A 21,610-nucleotide genomic window follows, 5' to 3' on the forward strand; every position below is an offset into this window, starting at 1 on the left:
CTGCCCTTTTAAATGGGCACAATTATCAGAAATGTTATTGGTGATGGTGACATTTAGTTTCCAGAACTAAATGGGGGTATCTGAAGTTCTCTAATCCAAGGTGGTCTACTCTTTTTCCAAAAAGGTTTCTTGAATATTCTGTCAATCTTCCTGCATCTACCAAAAGATTAATGTTGTTGAATGTTATAAATGTGTTTCTGCATGTTCTGTCAAAGGGCAGGACTTTGAATGCCAGAATAAGGAGGAGAAAGATTGAGATAGTGATATTTATCAAATGAGTTGTGCTCAGCAACCTTGTCTAAGAAACTGACTTCAAAAAAAAGCTATGAAGTCAGAGAAAGGTTAGCTAGCCCTTGTTAATCTAAACTCTTTTATCCTGCCTAGTGGAGGGAAGCAACACCGTAAAGCTAATCTGCAGGCTGGGACTACCAGAACTATTATTTTTTTTTTATTATCTTTGTAAAAGCAAGACTGAATGAACCATGAAAAATGAATTAATGATAACCTGATTTTGTATCCCATGCAGATTTTCTCAAGTTCTGGAAGTAGCATGGCGTTTGGTTGCTAACTGACCTTGAACTTGTGTTCTACCTTGGAAAGATCTGCAGTAGGAGACATCCACCTTCACATACCCCACAGTTTTCTGCATCAGAAGAAAAGGACTTCATGTGCAAGCGTGGTTAAAGATGATGGTGTAACATTGATAACACTGAAGATCTCCCAAGAATAACTGACTTTGTAAGAGGCTTCTTCTCTGCTTCCTTTTTTTTTTTATATAACTTCCTCTCTCAGAAACTACAAGCAAGATGCCAGCCAAGACACCCATCTACTTGAAAGCTGCTAACAATAAGAAAGGGAAGAAATTCAAACTAAGGGATATCTTATCTCCTGATATGATCAGTCCACCACTTGGAGATTTTCGTCACACCATACACATTGGAAAAGAGGGACAGCATGATGTTTTTGGAGACATTTCCTTTTTGCAGGGCAACTATGAGCTATTGCCTGGAAATGAAGGAGAAACCAGAATTAGCCAGTCTAGTGGCCACAATGAATTCTTAAGGGCAAACAGCACTTCTGAGTCCATGTTTACAGAAACTCCATCACCAGTGCTCAAAAATGCTATTTCCCTTCCTGCCATTGGGGGTTCTCAAGCCCTTACATTGCCCTTATTGTCACCAGTGACATTTAATTCAAAGCAAGAATCCATCAGGTCATCAAGAAATCCTAGGCTTAGCTGTGAGCCAGTAATAGAAGAAAAATTGCAGGAAAAAGGTAAACAGATGGAGGATGGAGAAACATACAAAGATGACATATGGGAGCAAAATGGTTCTTCTTCACAGTTTACTAATGGTAGAGACAGTCACTCATCCAGCTTTTCTGAACGATGCACTGATTGGCAAACAGTTGATTTATTTGATGACAGTCAACTTTCATGTGAACTAACCAAGACAAAGTCAGAAGAATCTCTTTCAGATCTTGCAGGCTCTCTTCTCTCATTACAACTTGACTTGGGACCTTCACTTTTGGATGAGGTCCTCAATGTAATGGACAAGAATAAATCTTAGAACTGGTACTCCCTTGCTTCTTTATAAGTGATAAACAAAAACAACAACAACAACAAAACAGTTCAAAAGTAGAGACACTTAAAAATCAGCTGTATTTGCAGTTGTTTGACGGGTTTTCTAAAAATATTCTTAAGATGCTATTTTTTTACCTATTGTTTTTCATGTTTTTTATTACACTAAATTCTCATAGCAGGAAGGTAAATTTTAATAACAGTTTTCAGCAAATATAAAATGTTTTTAAGTACCAGTATTAATGATCAGAAACTTAAGAAACAGAGTTTGAGGATGATACTGATTGTGACATTTGGTTAGTTCACCTCTATGGGCTTCTGAATATATGAGAACCTCTAAGTGTCAGAAAGGAGACTGATATTAATTATTCACTCTTATAAATTATTACAACATCAATTTACATGTAGGCCTCTTCCTAGAACCTTGTGTTTGAGGGTTTGATAGTGTTTTTCTTCATTTCCATAGTACCACTTCTGTTATACTTTCACTGTAATTACTTTCTTGGTCTTACACTACCGCTCTGTATTCAGATGTGAACAATTTGAAGGCTTTTTCAGCTTGAACACCTCTCCCAGAGTCTCAGCTGCTTTAATGAGTATGCACAAATTTACATTGTATATGAAATGATATGTTGTAAACAGGTGACACATGCAAGATATTATAGTTAAATTATTTTAAAAGTTGAAATATATTTTTTGTGTGCGTATTGGCATTTTACTGCAGAGCCTACACATACGGTCTATCATCAAAATAGTTGCTTGGCATTATTGGTGCTCTTCTGAAAATTGTATATTTGTGTGTTTGAAAAGAAATATGTATTGATGCTCCTTGCTTTTTTTTTTTTTCATTTATTTCCACACATGCTTAAAATTGCAACTGATTATTTTAATTTTTAAAGAAGGCACTGGTTATTCACAATGCTTGTGATGTGTGCTGCAACAGCCAATGTTTTGGGAAATATGGATCCTTTAATACAATACCTACATGGATTGCATAGATATCTTGTGCAATACAATAAAAAAAACCCCAACTTTAAATTGCTATGTCTTTGTGATTCAGTACATAGCTTCACCAAACCATGAAGTTTTGTTTTCTGCTGTAATGAAACAGATTGCAGTAGAGTTGCAGAAATATGGGACCAAGGAGCAGATCAATTCTACTATCTTAATTCAGTTGACTTCTCCAATTCGGTTTACTTCTGAGGTTTTAAGGGCAAACTCCAAGCAGGTAGGACCCTCTGAAATATACACCGATTTTAAGTAATTGGAGACGAAAGTAAACTTCTAGTGAAGTTAATGGCAAAGTTCCAGCAGCTTTCACTGAAGTCTTTAGGTAAAAACCTGACACAGTTTGTAGACTCTTCTTCATTTAGATACAAATAAATGTGGTTATCTTCCTATCAGAACTTGTAAGTCCTGGATGATTTAATATATACTTATCCTTAAAATTTCTAGGGATTCGCTGCTAACTAATTCCATTCCTTCAGTGTGTTTTAGGAGCACAGTCATTAGCCCTTTTTCCAGTTAAGCACTTATATTATTGTGCATTAATGAGACACGCAGCTATAGTCTCCCATGTTATTCCTGTAAATGAGGAACTGAGATGCAGAATGGCCAAGAACTGTGTTTATTTTTAAGATAATGCTTAATTGCCTCTGACTTCGTATTCTCTGTGTATAAGCCTGAATCAAATATCCAATGCATTCATGATCCAAGAAGAACAGTGGTTCTGTGACTATAGTGCTTTTTGTATTTTAGAAAGCAAGTTCAAGCCTCTGCTTGGCCACACGTTTCTTATGGGACCTAAGAATTTAGAACCTAATGAGAATTTAGGTCAAAACTTCCACTGGAAAAAAATCTGTCAGTCATTAGCATCGGGGAAGTTTGGTTGAAATGGGAATTAGACATCTGTGTAAACCAGCTTCAAATACCACTATTAGAACATTAAAAGTATTTGGTGAATAAAAAGTCATTATCTTGCAGGACTTCTCAAGTAAGCATTCCCTAGAAAGCGGAAATGGATTCATACAGCAGCTATTGCAGTAATATTATTTTTACTTTGTTGTGTTTTATAATTGATTTCCTGCCTTAGTCTGCTGAAAAATGTCTCACTATCACAGGACGGTTTGGTCTGTGTTATCCTTCCTATGTGATTGCTCTTCTAAATTTGTAAATCCTTAGGTCTTATGATGAGGGTGGGTGGTCTGAAATAAAATGATAACTATCGCTCCAGGCAAAAAGAACTACTGTGTTGTGGAGGAGAACCTTTGCTTAAGTCAAGAACAGGATTTTTATGTTGGCAAAGTAGATTTCATCTTTCTTTAAAGCCTTCTTGTTATTTCCCTCAAAAGCTGGATCCCTGAATTGTTCTTCTCAGTCTTACATGTAAAGATCTAGAAGATGTAAGGTTGAAATTTGCTCAGCTTCTGTTCTGACATGGTCTTCTGTAAAATACTGGTTTGTGTAATTTGATCTGCATCTCAGCTGTCACAATACAATAATACACAATACAAGTGTATCACAATACACTTCTTCTTAACAAGGACCAAAGCCAATGCCTTAGAGGAAACTGAAAAGCCAAAAAAACCCCTCCAACCTAGATCACAACTGAGGGATGGAAAACAGCTTAGCAAGGAATCTTGCAGGAACCCTGAGAACAGGGGTTTGATGCAAAAAAAGTTTGACCAAGCACACAGTTCCTTTTGAAAGTCCCTTGTATCAGTACAGCAAAGCAATTAATGACTTCCACAGCAACCTTACTTTTCTCTTCACAGTGTGAAAGCTACATTATGTTAATAAAAATTGCTTGTCATTCATATTTATTTGAATTCATCCTCCTGAAACTTTAATATGCTGAAGGTATCCATTTCATTTCACCTGTTTACCCATATCAGTACAAAGTGTATACAGGACAAGCATCTGGATTTGCTGGCAAATGAGTATAAATAACTGTACAGTATGTTAACATGACAGAAAAGGGCAGAAAATTTAAAAAAAAATAAATCTGAAGAGTCTTATAATACTGTAAGGATGATTCTACTTTACAGTCCTTTTTCATTTTTGCAGTTATCAGTGTTAACAAGGAAGCTAGTTATCAGGGTTCTCTACAAGGACATTCTCTAATTTGTGTAGGAAATTCTCAACAAGCAACAAGAATAGGCTGAGGCCAAGTTTCAGAAAAACATAGGTATATCAGCTCAAAATATTTTTCATTCCTGCTCTTCCTTTTTAACAAAGCCCTCTGCTGCAGCACAGAAAAAAATCTGGGGATATAGTCTCTTTCCCCCCACCTTAATTTCCAGTAAATTTTATGTAGTAGGTTGGAAAAATTGTGAAAATAGACTTACTCATAGTATTTCTATTTCCTTTCCCGGCCAATACACATATCTGCAGTTCATGGTTCATGTATTTATGTTTGATCATCAAGTATTTTCTAAATTCAGAAAAGCTTCACGTGACTTGTTATTTTATCCAAACTGCTCTTCGCTAGAAAAATGCAGATGGAGACAGCAACTTAACAAGCTGACTGTAAATATTGATGTTCTGCATCCACAGGGTTGCAATTCTTTCACTGCATGTGGCTTATGAAATTACTTTTGAATATAAGCCACAAGTATGCTAAATGTTAACTAGAATTCTACAGTAAGCCCTATATCCTGTGGTATTATTGGGGAAATCCTAACCACGCTAAGGAGGTGCGCATTGAAGAATGACATTTCTCACACTGGAAATAACATGCTTTCCAACACTGATAGCTGTGCTTGGATTGATACAGGAAAGGGAGTTTTCCCTAGCATTGCCAGGGCTGACAACCAAGCTAACAGCAAGAACAAAGGGAAAGGAAAAGTTTCCTTCAATTACAGCGTTAACCTGAACTTCTAGGCTCTCTTGGCTCTAGTGGGCTCTAGTGAACTGTGGGCTTGAACTTGGGCAAATCATTTAATATCTCCACAGCTGAGACTGACATCTCTAGAATAAGAAAGATAGCACTGTGCTTCTATCAACTTTTGTATGTTCTGTCAAATTAGATGAAAAAATTTGCGGGTAAATGGGAGGGCAACGCTTAGCCTAAGAGCATTAGCTGGAGTATCTAAGGAGTATTGTTATATGGAACTGCAGTGCTTTACTAGATTATACACAATGTGGTATTGTAAATATGTATGCTTAACAGACTGTATAAGGTTTCAATAACAGATGCTTTAAAATCTTATTTTCTATAAACTCCCATGAAAAACTATATCATTTGAAGAAAAAAAAAAATCTAGGTTTTGCTTTCAGTTTGAAGCATAATCAATCATAAGGCAATATGATTATATGACTTGGAAAAGAGAGCAAGATAGGAAATGTAATATTCAGGGATTACCAGTAAGGCATCTAATTTATTTGTTTGACTATTATTGCTTGTCTTTTTGGAACTGTGCTGGGGACCAAGGACTGTCTCATCCTATGTCTGGAGAGCAGTTAGAATAACCTGGCTGTCATGAGAGTTCAAGAAATAATTCAACACATGTCCAGTGACAGAGGGATATTCACTGTGCCATGACACAGTAGCAGAGATGTCAGACAGAGGTCAAACTTGTGCAGAATCAGTTAAGTGTGAACAGGTGCAACCAGACCACCATGAAATAACTCTCTGGTTAAGTCTTTCTAAACAAGGCATGAGGCACTCTACCCCAGCAGTATTTGTAACCCTAAACCATCCTGTAACCACGGTGTATCTGACACTATTCCTAAAGCAAGCAAGCAAGAGAAACGGACATCATTAATTACTGCTGCATCATGAAAAATATTTATCTTGTTAATAGTGTGGATTGCTCCCTGATATGAGAATAATCAACGGATATTTTCCTTTCCTACTGTTATTGAATGAAAGGACAAAAACTCTTAAGTAGTCCACATGTGAGGTAGCATCCTTTCACCAGATCATTTCATCAGGGTGGGAAAGGGTCATATAGCAAGAAGATTATTTTGCACTTCATGCAACAAAAAAAATGGCTCTATGAGCCCAACGCATAGCTGTCCCACAATCTGCAGGAGGCTGTGCCATCGCTCACTAAGTCTCAGTGCCTTCACACCAACTTAAAACCTCTAGGCTTTTCCACTTGGAAATTAATTCATTCAGACTGTGTTGGTGTTGAGCAACGGAGATACATTGAACACTGAGGTTAAGATCCTTCAGCGGAACAGCATCAAGACCTAGCTAAAGCATGCCTAGCTCCCCTCTGCCCCATATGTTCAGTTTCTTCTACCAAAAACTGAGCATAGGAATGAAAAAGTAATGTCTGCTTGGGTCTTGCTCTGATCTTGGACAGGATGTTGCCAGGGGATACCCCCTCAGCCAAAAGCCCAGTTTATGCATAGTCCTAGAGCTTTTCCCTGCTAGAATAGTGGGGTTTGCCTCTTCCCCATGCACCTCACAAAGTGTCACTCAGATTAAAGTGTGCCCACTGTGCCTTGCTTTCTGTGTATCATATAACATGAAAACAAGCAAAATAAAAATTGCACACTCCTTCAGGTGTAGGGCTCCTTTTGCAGTTCTGAAAACTGAATATAGATTTTAAAAGGTCCTACTGCCTGCCTCTCTCCACTGGTAACTTGCCTCTGCAAGGGGCATTCTGAAGGTTTCCTTACTACATTAAGTGATAACCATTTAGCCCTTGGCACGTTGGAAGATAAGATACATCATGCCAGTGGGCAAATATGGGAAAAGACCATAAGTTAGTGGATGACCCACTGGGTAATGCAGCTTTTTCTGGTGCAGAATAAAATTCAATCTATAACATTATATGCATATCAAGACATAAGTACGCACACTTACACAAATAAACCAGCATTGCTAATGCATCATGGTTTTTAAGAGCTTTCACATCTTTAGGAACAGGGGGAAATCCTGTTGTGTGGATTCTCTCACGTCTAAAAAAGGCTCCTTTCATGATACAGCCTATTCAGCATTGGGGGAGTACAGGCATAGTAAACAGATCTTTCTCTGCTGCCCAGCTGCTTATTTTCATCAATTTTGTAGCGAACAGAACTGAGCCATTTACCTGTCCGTCAACTCCGACTGAAGCAGACCAAGGTTTTCAAAAGTACTTCAGGATGCCATGTACATACAAACACTTAGTGAGATTTCCAAACTGCATTTCTTTAGAAGGCCAGGCTAATTGTGTACTGTGTTGTATCCCACAGTGAAGTCTAGGATGTCAGGCAAAGTATAAATTGATGCTGAATTTGACTTAGTGTTTTGATATTCAGATGGGTGCTAAGTGCAAATAAATTTAAATACTATGGAGTCCAATTTTGGATTGTTTTTTCATTGTTTCTTAACACATCTTTTAATCTGCTGTGGACAAATCTATCTTTTCCTTTTTAGGAAATGTTTTAAAGACATCATTTAAACTATCTCGTAAAAAGTTCAACACTCTCAGGCAGAGATATGTACAATTGGGCTTGTGCATGGCTATTTTTTGGATTCTGTGAAATGTTTCCTTTTAGGGAAAAATCTGTTGACAGGGCAAACTTCCACTATTCTTCATTCAAAGGGCGTAGATATATACTGTTATTTACATTCTATACCTGCTTGTTCGTATTCATTATACTTTCTACCAGCAGTAAACTTATATTAAAATTATTAGTTGATACATGCCAGCTTTTCAGGTCAGCCAGGTCTTTTCATTTATGTATGCAAAAAGTCTGCACATGATGGAGTCAAGGTAGGAAGGACACACAATCTGAAATACTGAACTTTAATATTTTCCTTCTAAAACTCATGCAATAATCCATTCAAACACATTTCCTGATTAAAGCTGAATTTCTTCTGAATGTATCTTCCTGTCCAGTTAAAGTGCTTTTCTAGTTACAAATCTGTGTATGATGTAGGAGAGTTCAAAAAAGGTATGAAGCTTTTTTCACAGGTAGAAAGCTGTGCTACTGGGAAATATCCTTAGATATTCTGACTGAATAAACCAAGAGTTCATAATGTAAGCTGCAAAAGAACACTTTGAAAAGCAAAATACGACACAGTTTTGGTGGTTTTCCTTCTTTCCACAATGTAAATGTTGCTTTAAATAGGATTTCACATACATTCTATAAAACTCAGTGATGTCTGGACTTGATAAAGAAAAGGAAGAAAAGAAACATAGAGATATTTCAAATTCATCCATAAAGCTGTAACAATTTACACCTGTGAGGAATTCTCACAGTACCAATTAGGCTTGAGGAAATTAGGATTTCTCTACTGTAAAATTGTTTAACAAAGTGAAAGCCGTAGATCTGACCTGAGGATAAGCAGAGTCCATGGTGCTCTGTGAATTTTCTTGTTGAATATCCTTTAGATCATTTTTACAGTGAAGCAGGGTTTAGCTCCTGTAGAATGAAGGAAGAATTATGACTTTAAAATATATTATCTACAGATGTCAGTGGTTGTCAGAAAGCAATTAAAAAATAGAGCTGCCTGTAGGAAGCTGTATGAGTTCACAATTCTCCAGTGGTTCTGGGTTTGTCCTCTCCCTCTTCCCCCCAGTTCCTTGCAACAAGACCACAGTAAAGTAATAAGCATGTATTTTCTCTGGCCACCACCCCTTGACCAGTCTAGAGCACAAGAAATGTATACAGAAATGAATACTGAGTTGGGAAATCCTTCACAGAATCCCCAGTTATTTCCAGTAATACATAGGTGGTCTTGGAAGTTTCCCATTCAGCCCAGTTTAGACCATGGATCTGAAATGTAACCGTGACAGGATCTTATTCTGGAATAACATGATCCAGTGGTCTGCAGAAAGAATCAGGTATCTCTTGAACTCATAGATAATCACCACTTGTTTTCTATGGTAACTTATTCCTGATGTTTATCTTGGGGGAATTTCAAGATGATCTCATAAATCTACATCTCATCCATTTATAGGATTGTTTTCCCTTTCTCCTATTTGTGCTGCTAGATCCAACTGGCCCAAACCCTCTCTACAGTAACTGCTTTACACCAAAGATCATTTTTTAATTGTGTTTTATAAATAAGTAGTTTAGATCTTTGGGTAAGATTATCCGTTAGCTGAATACGCTGAGACTTTTATAGTCTGCCTGAAAGCACTTACGGTACTAGATGAACAGTTTCTTCTGATCAGACAAAATATAATGAGGAATTTAAAACCAGCAAATCTAAACCTGATCATAAAGAGATGTGTCTCTAATGCTTTTCCTCTAACTGTCTGTTTAAGATTTGTGAAGAGTAGTCAGTCATTTTAAGACAAGCCACACACCCAAGCCAGGCCTCGCTGTGTTGCGTGGAAATGCGGCAGCCCAGTGGACACCTCTGAGTCTCCCTTCAGCAACAGGACAGGAAAAAGATAGATTGTCTTTAGAGATCCTTTTTATCTTTTCTGACTAGAGGATCAGAAGGACTTTCATTGATAGCATGAAAATACAAGGCCATGATGAAAGTCTAAGAAGTTATATATAGTCTCTGGATGTAGCACAACAGAAAGAGTATTCTAAGAACAGTCATAAGCCTGCTCATGTGTAAAGGCAAAGTCTTTTTGCCAAGTTATTTATTAATAAAGCACTGCAAAACTTAAAGTAGCTCTGAAATTATTTTTCTAAGTTCCTAAGAAGTCTAAGAACACATATCCTAAAAGAAACTGCTCTAGGAAATGGTGAAGAATCCTTCACTAAAGTTAGACACCTGCCTATATTTCTCAAAAAAAATTGAAAAATAAGCATTTTATAACAGTTATGGAAATCACAACCACACTTTTCCCCCACTCGCTCTCTCTCCACAGTTGTAGAAATAACGAAAAGATCATTAAAATCAGAACGTGTCTATGTGCCTATAAAACTTACTGTAGGAAATCAAGCAAATGAGTTTTATATTTGGTTATGAATGCAGTGAGATCTGAAGCTCATCCTTAGTTCTACAAGTAACATATTCCAAATGTAGTAAAGCCAAGTCCCTGTCTCTCTTGCTCGTGAGGGAGCCTGGACTCATTTCATTGTTCTTGTGGAATGCAGCTGCTGTGTGAAGGTCCTGCTCACAGCTGGAGAGGCAATGGCTGGAGTTATTTCAGTACATGTTTGTTTGCAGACTAGGTCTTAAAAAGATAAAACTGCATAAGTATCACAGTTATCAAGACCAATCTCCCACATCATAGCTAGTCCCATGAGATAGACCCTTTCATAGTTAGGTCAAACTCCTTCTTAAACCTTTTGTTTCCATTGCTGCTGTCGTAACTCCAGCATTTCACTCTTGCAGCAACGTTATCCTTGTTTTTCCAGTCTAAAATAATTAAGGGTCAGCTTGTACCCTTGTGCCATTGCTGTCTTTTACCCTAAATAGTTTTTCCTCCTAGCATTTACAGCTCTCCACCAGTGTATTTGTCGACAGCATTCATTTTCTCCCTTGATCTTAATTTTGCTAGACTAAACAAGCTGCTCTATTTTAATCACTTAAAAGGCCCTTCATTCCCTAATGATCCTTCCAGCTCTTTTCTGCAAAATTTCAGTTTAAGTTCATCCTTCTTGTACATAGATGATCATGCAGTTTCCCAAAAGTGGTTTCACTAGTGCTGCAACTTCCCAATTCGCACTGGAAAAGCTGCTACAGTCTTGATTAGCATTAGTGATTCCCTCTATCCTGCATGAAATGAGAAGCCACTACAGACTGCAAAGCAGTGGAGTGAGATGCTAGTGCTGGCTTTTGTTGCTAAGTAGAAAGCCTGCCACGCAGTGAACCAGTTAGAGGCTATATTAGTGTATGTGTTTTTATTCCCAGCTAAGTGTTATGGTAACACAGTCCTGAATTCCTGAACTTAGAGATCACTGTGGTCAGGCCTACTTCTGAAAGGGAAGTCCAGCCTCAGGCATAAGCAGACATTATTTGGGTACCTAATAGCACTGAAATTTTTGAGAGAACCTAAAAGTTGTTGAGCACTTGTGTGAATTAGATGTTTTTCCATAGTACTTCCCTCTTCTTGCTACAAGGCCATCTTTGTGTCCCCCTCACTTCCAGCTGGCTGTTCCCAAAGCAGTGGTTGGTTTTGCTTTGATAGAAAGCTGGAGAGTTGTGCCATGTGTATTTGAAAGGAAGACCCTGTAGACCTGGATAGTATCCAGCCACTATTAGTACTGTATCCTGCTTCACCACCTATCCTCCTGTACCGTGGCCCAGACCGAAGCTGCAAGACAGTTGGTTCTCTACTGGTCTGTTACGGAGCGTAGAGCTGTTGTCACCAGTAAATCCTCATGAAGTAAAAGGATGCACCTGAGCTGCACCCCTCTGGCAAATTTGTGAGGGCAAGAAGTCTCCAAGGGTTTTCATGCAGTTTCTATCTCATCCTTTGTTGATAAGATGTTGTGGTGTCCCACAGGTCTGGGAAGGCTGGAATCTGATACAGCTGAACCACCACTGAGAGTCATCCTCAGGACTGGTAGAAATGGAAGCATACCACAAAGGTAGCTCTCAACTCTCCTAGAAACAGTGGCTATGAACGTATTGTGGATATGATTCTCCTTTTCTGAGACAGTTTCTCATTTTTTCATGCCATTGTGAAGGGGGAAAATCCATCTTGAGTGTATCTAGGCAGATCTAGTTGCAAAATCTCATGAAAACTTGGTGTCATTAAAGTAATGGCAAAACTCCTTTTGACTTCCCTGTGGCCCAGATGGCCTGGATGTTAACTTTAAGGTATAATATCACAGCTTCTATTTGTTATCCTCTTTGGTAAAGCCAAAAATTCTGCGCATGGCTTACTTTTAATGGATTTTAATAGCTGTAATGCAAATATTATTGCAGAGAAGGTGAATTATAGCAATACGTGACAACAGAGCAAGAGATCCTTAGCTGCTAAGAATTGTCACAGCTTAACTGAAATCACATTATGTTAGCAAAAAATGTTCCCCACACATTTAAAATACAAGAATAGTGAAGGTGTTAGAAACTTTAAACGTGTGGGAAATGATTCACTTTGGTTTAGTGTTAGGAAGCCCCAGCTCCATGTATTGCAGAAGTTCTCCAGACTATGTTAGAGAAACTGAATAACATACTCAAATGTAAAATGTATCAACTTTGAAAGAAATGAAGCCATTGTTATATATTGCTGGCTGCAAGCATAAACCCACAAGCAAAGAAGTAATGTGGAAAAATTACTGGAAACTTGTATTTAAAATATGATACCTTCCAAAGTAATTTCTAGAAGCAGTAAGAATTAATGCATCGTGAACAAAACAGTGTTTTCACTGTAAACCTTTAAAAAGGAAAAAGGCTCAGCACAAAACGTCTGCAGTTAAATCTCTGATGATTTAGGCTTTTTCTTTTTTAAGTCCTAATAATTTATCAAGAAGCTCAAGGGTTTTCAGAAAAATAACTCCATGCTCACTCATTTTGAAGCAACTTCGGGTTTTTCCTTTTGTTTTCAATTTGTTCTAGTCGCATTCCTTCTGAGTGGGAAAAATGAACCAAGTATTTCTAAGATATAAATAGTTTAGGATGAGATGAGTAATTAAGTGAGAAGAAACCAGAGCTGATTGGTGATAGATCTAAGTGACATTACAATGAAATTTCATTTTTTCCTACTAGCTCAGCATTGAGGAGGTGATGATTTTATGAAACAATGCTCCATAAAAATACAATGTATTGCAGAATGTTATTATACCTCCTCCCACAATAAAAAGTAACAAGAAAAATAAATAGGAAAGTCACCTTTTAGTTTACAAAATACATGCAAACTGCAGCACATTAGGTCATTGCAAGAGTTTTTCCAGGTGTTCTTGCTGCAATTTTGGACCTTAGGAAACCAGCCACTCCCACACTAAATAAGCCTTACTTTTCTCCAGCTGTCACCAGCTCTCACTCACCTGCCTGTTTTGGAACCTGTTCCTTCTCAGCAGTAGGAATAGCAGCTGGTAAGAAGGAGGCACATTTTTCAGTTTGGCACCCTTCTTATTGCACCTTTAACATTTTGGGTTTCTTCCCTCAATACGTAAGAGTACAAAGCAAAAAACCATCAAGGAATCAGATAGTTTATGCCTACTGTTTACTCCAAAGTCAATAATGCTCACGTTCCTCTAATAGAATCAGTAAATAGATGTAAATACATGTAAAATGTAAATGTAAATACATGTATTTGCTTTATTGAATTAATTGGTTATTTAGAGAAGTAATTTTAATCTCCCTCTAAAGAATTCTAAATAGACGATGACTGAAATGAAGCACATTTGCTCTACATTGTCTTGCCATACTCCATTTTAACTTTTACTTCCTAGTAGACTGCGTATCGAAGTATCTATTATGGTGAAATAGAAGAGTTTAAACGAATTGAAAAGAAATTATTAAGGCTTCCTGGGTCCTCTTTTGCCATCCACCTACTTAACGTGCTCAATTTTTCCTTCAATGTGAAAGATCTGTGCTATTCAAGTATATATTGCAAGCCACTTTACATCACTGATGGAGATACAATTTTAAAGGTTAAAGATCAAAAAGTGAGTCCTAATTTAAAAGAGCAGGTGCCAAGTGAAGAATATAACACACCATTGTTACTGGGGGAGTCACATTCACTTATCTGGTAAAAGAATGAACCTCATTGATAAAAACTGTATGCCCTTCCTCCAAATTGTACAACAGTTTTGTAAAGTTAGGTTCAGGGAATAGGGTTATTGTTTATTATTCCTAGATGAGCCATAGATTGCTAGGGGGGAGCCTTATCTACACTAGTTTTACTGCTACAAGGTTTTACAGAATTCCCTTAGTGCAGATGAATACGCTTATTCAAATACAGCTTATTCTAGAAACTGTATCAGCTCTTTCAGTCTAAAGCATTTATATACGGGTGTCCACCCAACAGCCTTTCCTGCATATAACTATTTTGGTAAAACAGTACACTTCTAATCAAAACAGTAATAACAGTAAAACTTTTCAAAGTATATCAGATTTGAACGACCTTTTGATTCTCAATTGTCCTGCAGTGGAAACTTCTCTCCCTTTTTAGGAAATGCTGGTCAAGATTAATTTATCTCATAGAAAGATCATCACAGGGAAACAATAGATTGGACAATAGAGGTCTTGCGACCTCAGTCAAACAACTGATGTGAATGTCAAATCTATTGATACAAAAGTCAATGTGAAAAAACATAAAATTATCAAAACTGGGAATGCTGGAAGCTTAAATGTAAAAATAGTCATTTTAAGCTCTAAAGCAAGCCAAATATTTGTGCTACTTAGAAGCACCATTGAAACTATTCAGTAACAGAGGAGCACTATCATCTGAGGTAAAGCAAGCTCAGGTTCATTTATACTACCTCCTGTTATTATAAAAGAATACTGTTAGAGAGTATACAGATGGTGCTAAGTTTAGAATGATTACCTGCTGAACTTGTAATGGAAGGATTATGCCTAGCTGGGGAGTTGTTCGTTGGGAAAGCTTGTGCTCTCCTTGGATTTCTGCTGGTAGTGTGGTATCATCTTGCCATTCACAGCAACATTTTCCTTCTCATCTGAAATGAAGATGACTGCAAAGCAAAGGGAAAAAATGGTGAGGTTACCAACTTTTGTCAGTACGAGAAAGTATAGTACTTAAAAAGGGCCTTGTAAGTGGGTTTCTGTGCTCTGTCCTGACAAAGGCTCTGCAGCTTGTGCTTTTCTTTTGCCTTACAAGCAGAAATATTGCATATATATCAACTAGTCCATCCCACAGGCTCATTGAAGCAAAAGTGGTCTCCTTAGCAACAGCCTTTGAGACACAAGGAGGAAATTCCCCAGTCTCTCTGACCTGGAGGCTTGAACCCTCCCTCTGGAGACCAGCTGCCGTCTTTTGTCTCTAGCTTCATTTTTAAAACATTTTAGCTTTGATCTGTGTTTATGTTGATGAAAAGAATCTGTATAAAATAAATGAGGAACGTTCAGCTGTATAAACCTGCAGGCTGCCTCAGCAAAAGCTGGAAGCAAAATGCTGAAGACAGAAATCTTCAGCATATTCCATTAACACATAGAGACAAGTAAACTGGCACTTCAGTAGTTCTTACAAACAAGGTGAAGTATGTACTTCCATACGGACAGACAGCAAAGGCCACTTACATTCTCTCTCCTGTGCAGACCTATAGTTTTATTGGACCTGACTTCAACAGTCCTTCAGTCCTGCAAATATTAACTTGTGTTTCATTTCAAATATATGAGAAATCTATTGATGCTAGGTGACATTTGTAAAGCCCTGCATGACCAATGTACCTATCATATCTGTTTGCTACATCCATGCTAGACAACAGCAATATGAGGAACTGTGTTAATAAGCCAGTTCTGCTGCTGCTGGCTTTTTATGTGGAAAAAGTTACTAGGTCATTGAATTACCACTTTTCTGCAGCTGTAGTGCAAAAAGAGTCCAAGAAAGCAAGTATAAATAAAAAAATTCACACTGTTATGCTCTGAGAAAGCCTTTTAAAGAACAGGGCCAAATCCCACTTGTATCTATTCAGTCAGCTCCAAGCTGGTAAAATAGAAGTGGCATTAAGAGCAGTTGATGTTGCTGCTCATAGAAAAGCTCTAGTCCAAGGAACGCTGACAGGGTTATGGTCCTGGCTGAGTGGCCAAACAGGTTGAGGGTCCCTCCAAATGAAGTGGCAGGTAGAAGTTTTGATGCAGGGTCCTAGTTATTGCCTTTTGCTAGGATTTGTCTCAATGTTGAACTGTCTGCCGCTAATAAATGGGTACTTCAGAGAAGGAATGATATGCTATCTCTAGTCAGAGTTTTGGTGATGCGTTGCACTGGTTGGCAATGAGGAAACCTGGTCCAATGCCAGGTTTCATGGAAAGCTCTTGTGCATGTACATATTTACACTCTGGTTTGCTTTCTGCCCCAACAAGTGACTGAACAAGCCAATGCCTAGGATCACGTTTGTTTCCCTTGGTGGGAGCACAGCTGTAGCATACAATGTGCTGCTTTGTCTCATTCTGCTATTGCTTCACTGCCTGAGAAGACCTACAGAACATGTTAGTTTATGGACCTGCTTTTACCTCCATTTCTTCCTGCACTGCTACTCATGAAGTGGGAACCCAAGGCACCTTACGCAAATATTCCACTACGTAAATCAGTCTGGCCCTAAAACTGAACGCTGAAATGCAACTTGTAAGTAGGCACATCTAAAAGTGATACTGAGGTGGAATTACTGCTCTGCTCTAAAATGGTTTTGTTAAGAATGCAAACAAGCTAGTGTTAGCTTGAGACATTTTCATCTGTTACTTTATTTGTAAGAAAAAGAAAACATGCTAGTAGTGCTAGCAAGCATCAGAGCTAAGCAATTTCATAGGGTGGTTATACAGCAGAGTTCTGGAAACCTTCTGTCTACTGCAGCTCCTAGATATTAACACAAGCAGCAGACTAAACATTTGTACCCTGTTTGTACTGCCAGCTGAAAAATGAAGGTAATTAATAGGCAACTGTAAGGTGGCAGAGTCTGGAAAATACCAAAACTTGTGGTCCTGAAATGCATAGCACTGATGCCAGAATATTGATTTAACTGCATTATTGTTGCTAAGTAATCTTGTATAGTTTTACATTATGTATTGATGGTTACAGTTTATTATTTTTTCCTATTTATTTTTGATCAAATTTTCCCTCTAAACATTTATTGCTAGCTAGACCTTAGACAAAAAAATATCCCATATCAAGTACAGCTATTAAAATCAACTGGTAATAGGACTTGACACTTGACAGGGTTTTTTGAAGTTAGGTTTCAATTCTCCTTTTTTTTTTTTTTTGTAACATGGACTCTCCTAATGGATAATTACAATGAATGCACTTAGTGAAATTAAATTCATTGACATCTGTGTCTTTGCTCTTTGGGGAAACTGCCCCAAAAGGCAAAAAAGATTTCAGAAATACTCTTTTGGAAATGGCCAATACCAAATGAAACTGGAAGGCAAAGATGCATGACTGTATACAACTTGCATTACTCTGGGCTGATTAGTTTCTCTAAAATCCATAGTCATGTAAGGTGAACCATCTGTGTTTATCCTTAACTGTAGAGTATCCTCCAAATTCACAGTTCTCTGCAGGTCACTCCGGGGCATCTGGTCTTCAGTGGAATCAGGGAAGGAATGCTCCAGCTTTTTGTTAGAAAATGTACTGCTTGTCTGGAAGGCCATCAGGCTATGGCTTGTTAGGTACAGAGGATGATCATGGTTCATAGTGAAAAGGAATAGTTATAATGGTCTGACCTGACCTGATCTCCTGCCTATACTATCTGGCAATTTCCATGGTTACTGCAAAAACTTCACTAGAAAATATCTTTTTATAAAGGCAGACAATTCAAATTTAAGGAGTGCAAAACATGCTGAGTTTTCCATGCCTGTGGTAAACTGCTCCAGCAGTTACATACCTCTGTGTTAAAAATATATTTTACTTCTTGTTTAAAGTTTGCTGATTTAAACTTCAACCACTGCATTTTGCTATGCCTATATTTTTATACTAGAACCTCTTCAATCTACCTTCAGCACTGATAAAAACAATTCTGTCTGTGGGGTGAGAAGAGGGACAAGAGTAAAGCTAAAAAGCTCCCTTCAGATTTCCAGGAGAGGCATAAAGGTGCGTTTCATTAGTTGCTAAATTTTATCACACCCAAGAGAGCTTTTCAAGATTATGCCAATATGAATACATTATTTGATCATGTTATTATATTAATCCATATGCAGATTATAATGCTTTCTCCTGCACAGCATTTTTCTCATGGCTTTATTGTGTGATTTTTAAGAAAAATATTCACATCCCAGTTTAGAAAAGTTACAGGAACTTGTATGAATGCATTGGCTTGCACAGGGGAAGCTAACATTACTCTCTAGAAGGTGGTGCACATCTGGGCATTGTGGCAGGTTCTAGACTCATTCATGAAAAGGGTCCAATTGCATTTTAGCCATTGTAGCTTAATGGTAAAATCAGTTCCTACATATTATAAAAGTAATTCCTGTCCTAGGATTTTTTTTTGTCTCAGGATAAAACTCATTGTTGGTAGCCCTTGTGAACAGTGAGAGGAGCAGTGATAGCTGCTTGAGCCAGGTCCTAAAATGGTGGCAGCACTCCATTGGCACATACCAGTATCTGAGGGGAAAGGCCTGACAATGCCAGGCTGATATGCCTGGGTCTCAGAGTTAAAATAAAACAAAGACTGAAATTCAACAAACTGATCAAACACAGTTGAGAGGAGACTTAATCTCTCCTCCCTCCTCTTCCCACTCCTCCTGTTGCTGGCTGCGCATCTCCTTCCTCACACCTGCTCTGGCACATTCTGGGACCTGCTGTGATCAAGTTTAACTCATTAATATGGCAGAGACCTAATCAGTTTTTCATTGTGGGGGGTTTGGGTGGGATTTTCCCATTTTTAGTTAATTGAATTGGCATGCAAGAAGGGCTCTGGCAAGCGCCAGCACCAGCCTGATGGTGAGGAGAGGGGGGAGGCGGGTGAGCCCCCCTTTTGGAGGCAGTGAGCTTTAGATCGGCCCGCTGTGCCTTTTGAAACCGTACTCTGGAGTTTTAATCGGAGCAAAATAAATACATGTAATACCTTGAAACGAAGAGGTCTGTTGCAGATCCAGAAGGCAGCAGGGTAGTGGGAGCCTGGAGAAGATGGAGCTGCCCGAAGCGAGGAGATGGGGAGAGCGGAGGGTTTCTGTCAGGGTTCCCGCTCTTTCTGTGAGGGCCCTGTGCATATCGCTCACCCTTCCTGCCTGCTGAGGTGAAACAGAGGCAGCCCCAAAGCAGCCCCACACGTGGAGGCAACCCCCCAGCGCAAAGACCACTGTGGGGATGGCAGGGCTGCAGCAGCCTAGCCATGGGTGGCTGGCCACAGGGGCCTGGGCACAGCACCCCGGGGAGAGGAGCCTCACCCACCTCACCTCTGAGAAGGTGAGGGGCTAGATGAAGGAAGGGCTGGGCCAGCCTATATCAGTTGTAGTAAGGTACATGTTGGTCTCTTCTCCCAAGTAACAGGCGATAGGACAAGAGGAAATGGCCTCAAGTTGGACCAGGGGAGGTTTAGATCAGATACGAGGAAAATTTTCTTCACCAAAAGGATTGTCAAGCGTTGGAAGAGGCTGTCCAGGGAAGTGGCTGAGTCACCATCCCTGGAGGCATTTAAAACGTGGAGAGATGTAGCGCTGAGGGCCATGGTTTAGTGGTGTACTTGGCAGTGTTAGATTAACGGTTGGACTTGATGATCTTAAAGGTCTCTTCCAACCAAAGCCATTCTGTCATTCTATAGATCTGGGGGTTTGCCCACTACAGACAGCGAGCTGTGGCTATGAGAGGAAAGGCAGCCCCAGACCCTGGCAACATCAGGAGAAGAAGCAGGAGCTCCTGTGGAGACATCATGGTGGTAAAAGTCTTTAAAATAATTCTTTTTAAATTTCTTTGAATTTGTGTTCTTCTTTCCTTCATTTGCTTTTGAATGTTGTGAATGTTTACCCATGCCTGGGGCCAGGGAGAGGAAAGCGTTGTTCCTGAGGGAAAGCATGACAGGAGGAAAGAGGTCGCTGCCACGCAGCTCATGGGGTAGAAGAAGGAGGTCCCGCTGTGGCGCCTGGTGGCACTGGTGGCCCGGGTGGCATTGCAGGCCCCGGTGTCCCAGCATGGCCCTGTGCAGCATGGATAGCCCTTTGGCCCAGCCAAGGGCCCACACACAAGCCCATCACCACCCCATATCCAGGCCTGGCCACTGCCCCAGGGCCTGGCTGAGGTGTGACGGCAGTGAGAGCTGCTGCATTTTACCCAAATACGATGATTTTTTACACAGCAAAAAGCTCAGGTTTTTGTGGTGGGTGCACACGTGCATTGGATCTGCGAATGGATGTGTGAAAGATGAACTTGGTTGAGACTTTGTGAGTGGTATCGTGACAGCCCTAACATCACATAGGATCTGAGATACTTTGTCAGCATGTCTGGATTTTAATGACAGGTTCAGCTACATGTAAAGAAATTTTAGAAATTGATTCAGACTTTAGGCGGTTATTTTTATCTAATGTTTATTACGTTGACCTGCTGGGTAAAAAAATAGCAGTTATTACAAGAAACACATAATTCTATATCTTATAAATTACTCCAAAAAGCATCCCATGCTATACGTGTAGCTGTTACAGAAAGACTGACAGATTGGATTGTGAAAATAGAAATAATTTGCATAAATTATTATTATATTTGAAATCCATATCTATCTCTGTTAAACAGAAGATGAACATAATAAACCCAAGAGCTGCTAGTGAGCAGTCAGAGATTAGCTAAAATTGATTTGAAATAATATTTTCAAAGCAGTGGCAATTTTTAATTTTCTAGATTGAAGAGCAAGTGCATGACTACATTAGGATGTTTTTTGTTGTCAAAGTAGCGACAGCACTCTTGGCTGGATAGACACTGAAGAAAAAGGCCAGGCTGGATGCTGAGTTGGGGCTGTTGTAGCAAGTCAAACAACTCTGTGAGGTGTTGGCAGGCCTGCCTGAACAAGGCTCATGTGAACTTGGTTTGGCTTGGTAATCACGGGAGCTAAAAATTGTTAATTCTTTTCATTTGTTCAGTTATGTTCTCAAGCTTTAGTGTGATTTCAAGGTTTTCAAGGTTTGCAATCATGATGGATATAAACATAAGGGAAAGGAAGGTAAAAGTGCAGATATTACAATATAGCAAATCACTCCAGAACTTAGGGCTTAAAGCATACTTCACGTACGGAAGGACTTACAGTAAAAGTTATGAGAGTTGGCAGGGCTGGTGAATGGTCGGTTCAATTCAAAATCCTTTGCAATGACAAGAAAGACTGTCCATGTAATCCTCTTTACCTACCTCTGTTTTTCTTAGCTACTATTGCTATGACCAGGTAGATAATGTAGCATACGATAGGCAAAAGGATTCTAAAGAAATGTGGGTTGTAAATGGATACCGCTTCTATGAAATATCACTACAGGAGCAGCACCTGTGCACAAAGTCCTGCACATCAGTTTCTGAACTGGAGCACAAATTGTTTGTTGTGTGTATCCTTACCAATGTTTCTGTAGCCTTTTTCATGTGCTGAGTGTGT

At 39.0% G+C, this 21,610-nt stretch overlaps 1 protein-coding gene across 1 annotated transcript; it reads left to right on the forward strand.

The window, feature by feature from the left end:
- Positions 1–806: 806 nt before the first annotated feature.
- On the forward strand, positions 807–2,609 carry CDC42EP3 (CDC42 effector protein 3). The gene has a single exon (XM_074168105.1). It carries the CDS (start codon positions 807–809, stop codon positions 1,566–1,568), a length of 762 nt encoding a protein of 253 aa, XP_074024206.1. The 3' UTR covers positions 1,569–2,609.
- Positions 2,610–21,610: the final 19,001 nt, after the last annotated feature.

The sequence above is a fragment of the Numenius arquata genome, chromosome 2 (assembly GCF_964106895.1).
Source record: "Numenius arquata chromosome 2, bNumArq3.hap1.1, whole genome shotgun sequence".
Lineage (NCBI taxonomy): Eukaryota > Metazoa > Chordata > Aves > Charadriiformes > Scolopacidae > Numenius > Numenius arquata.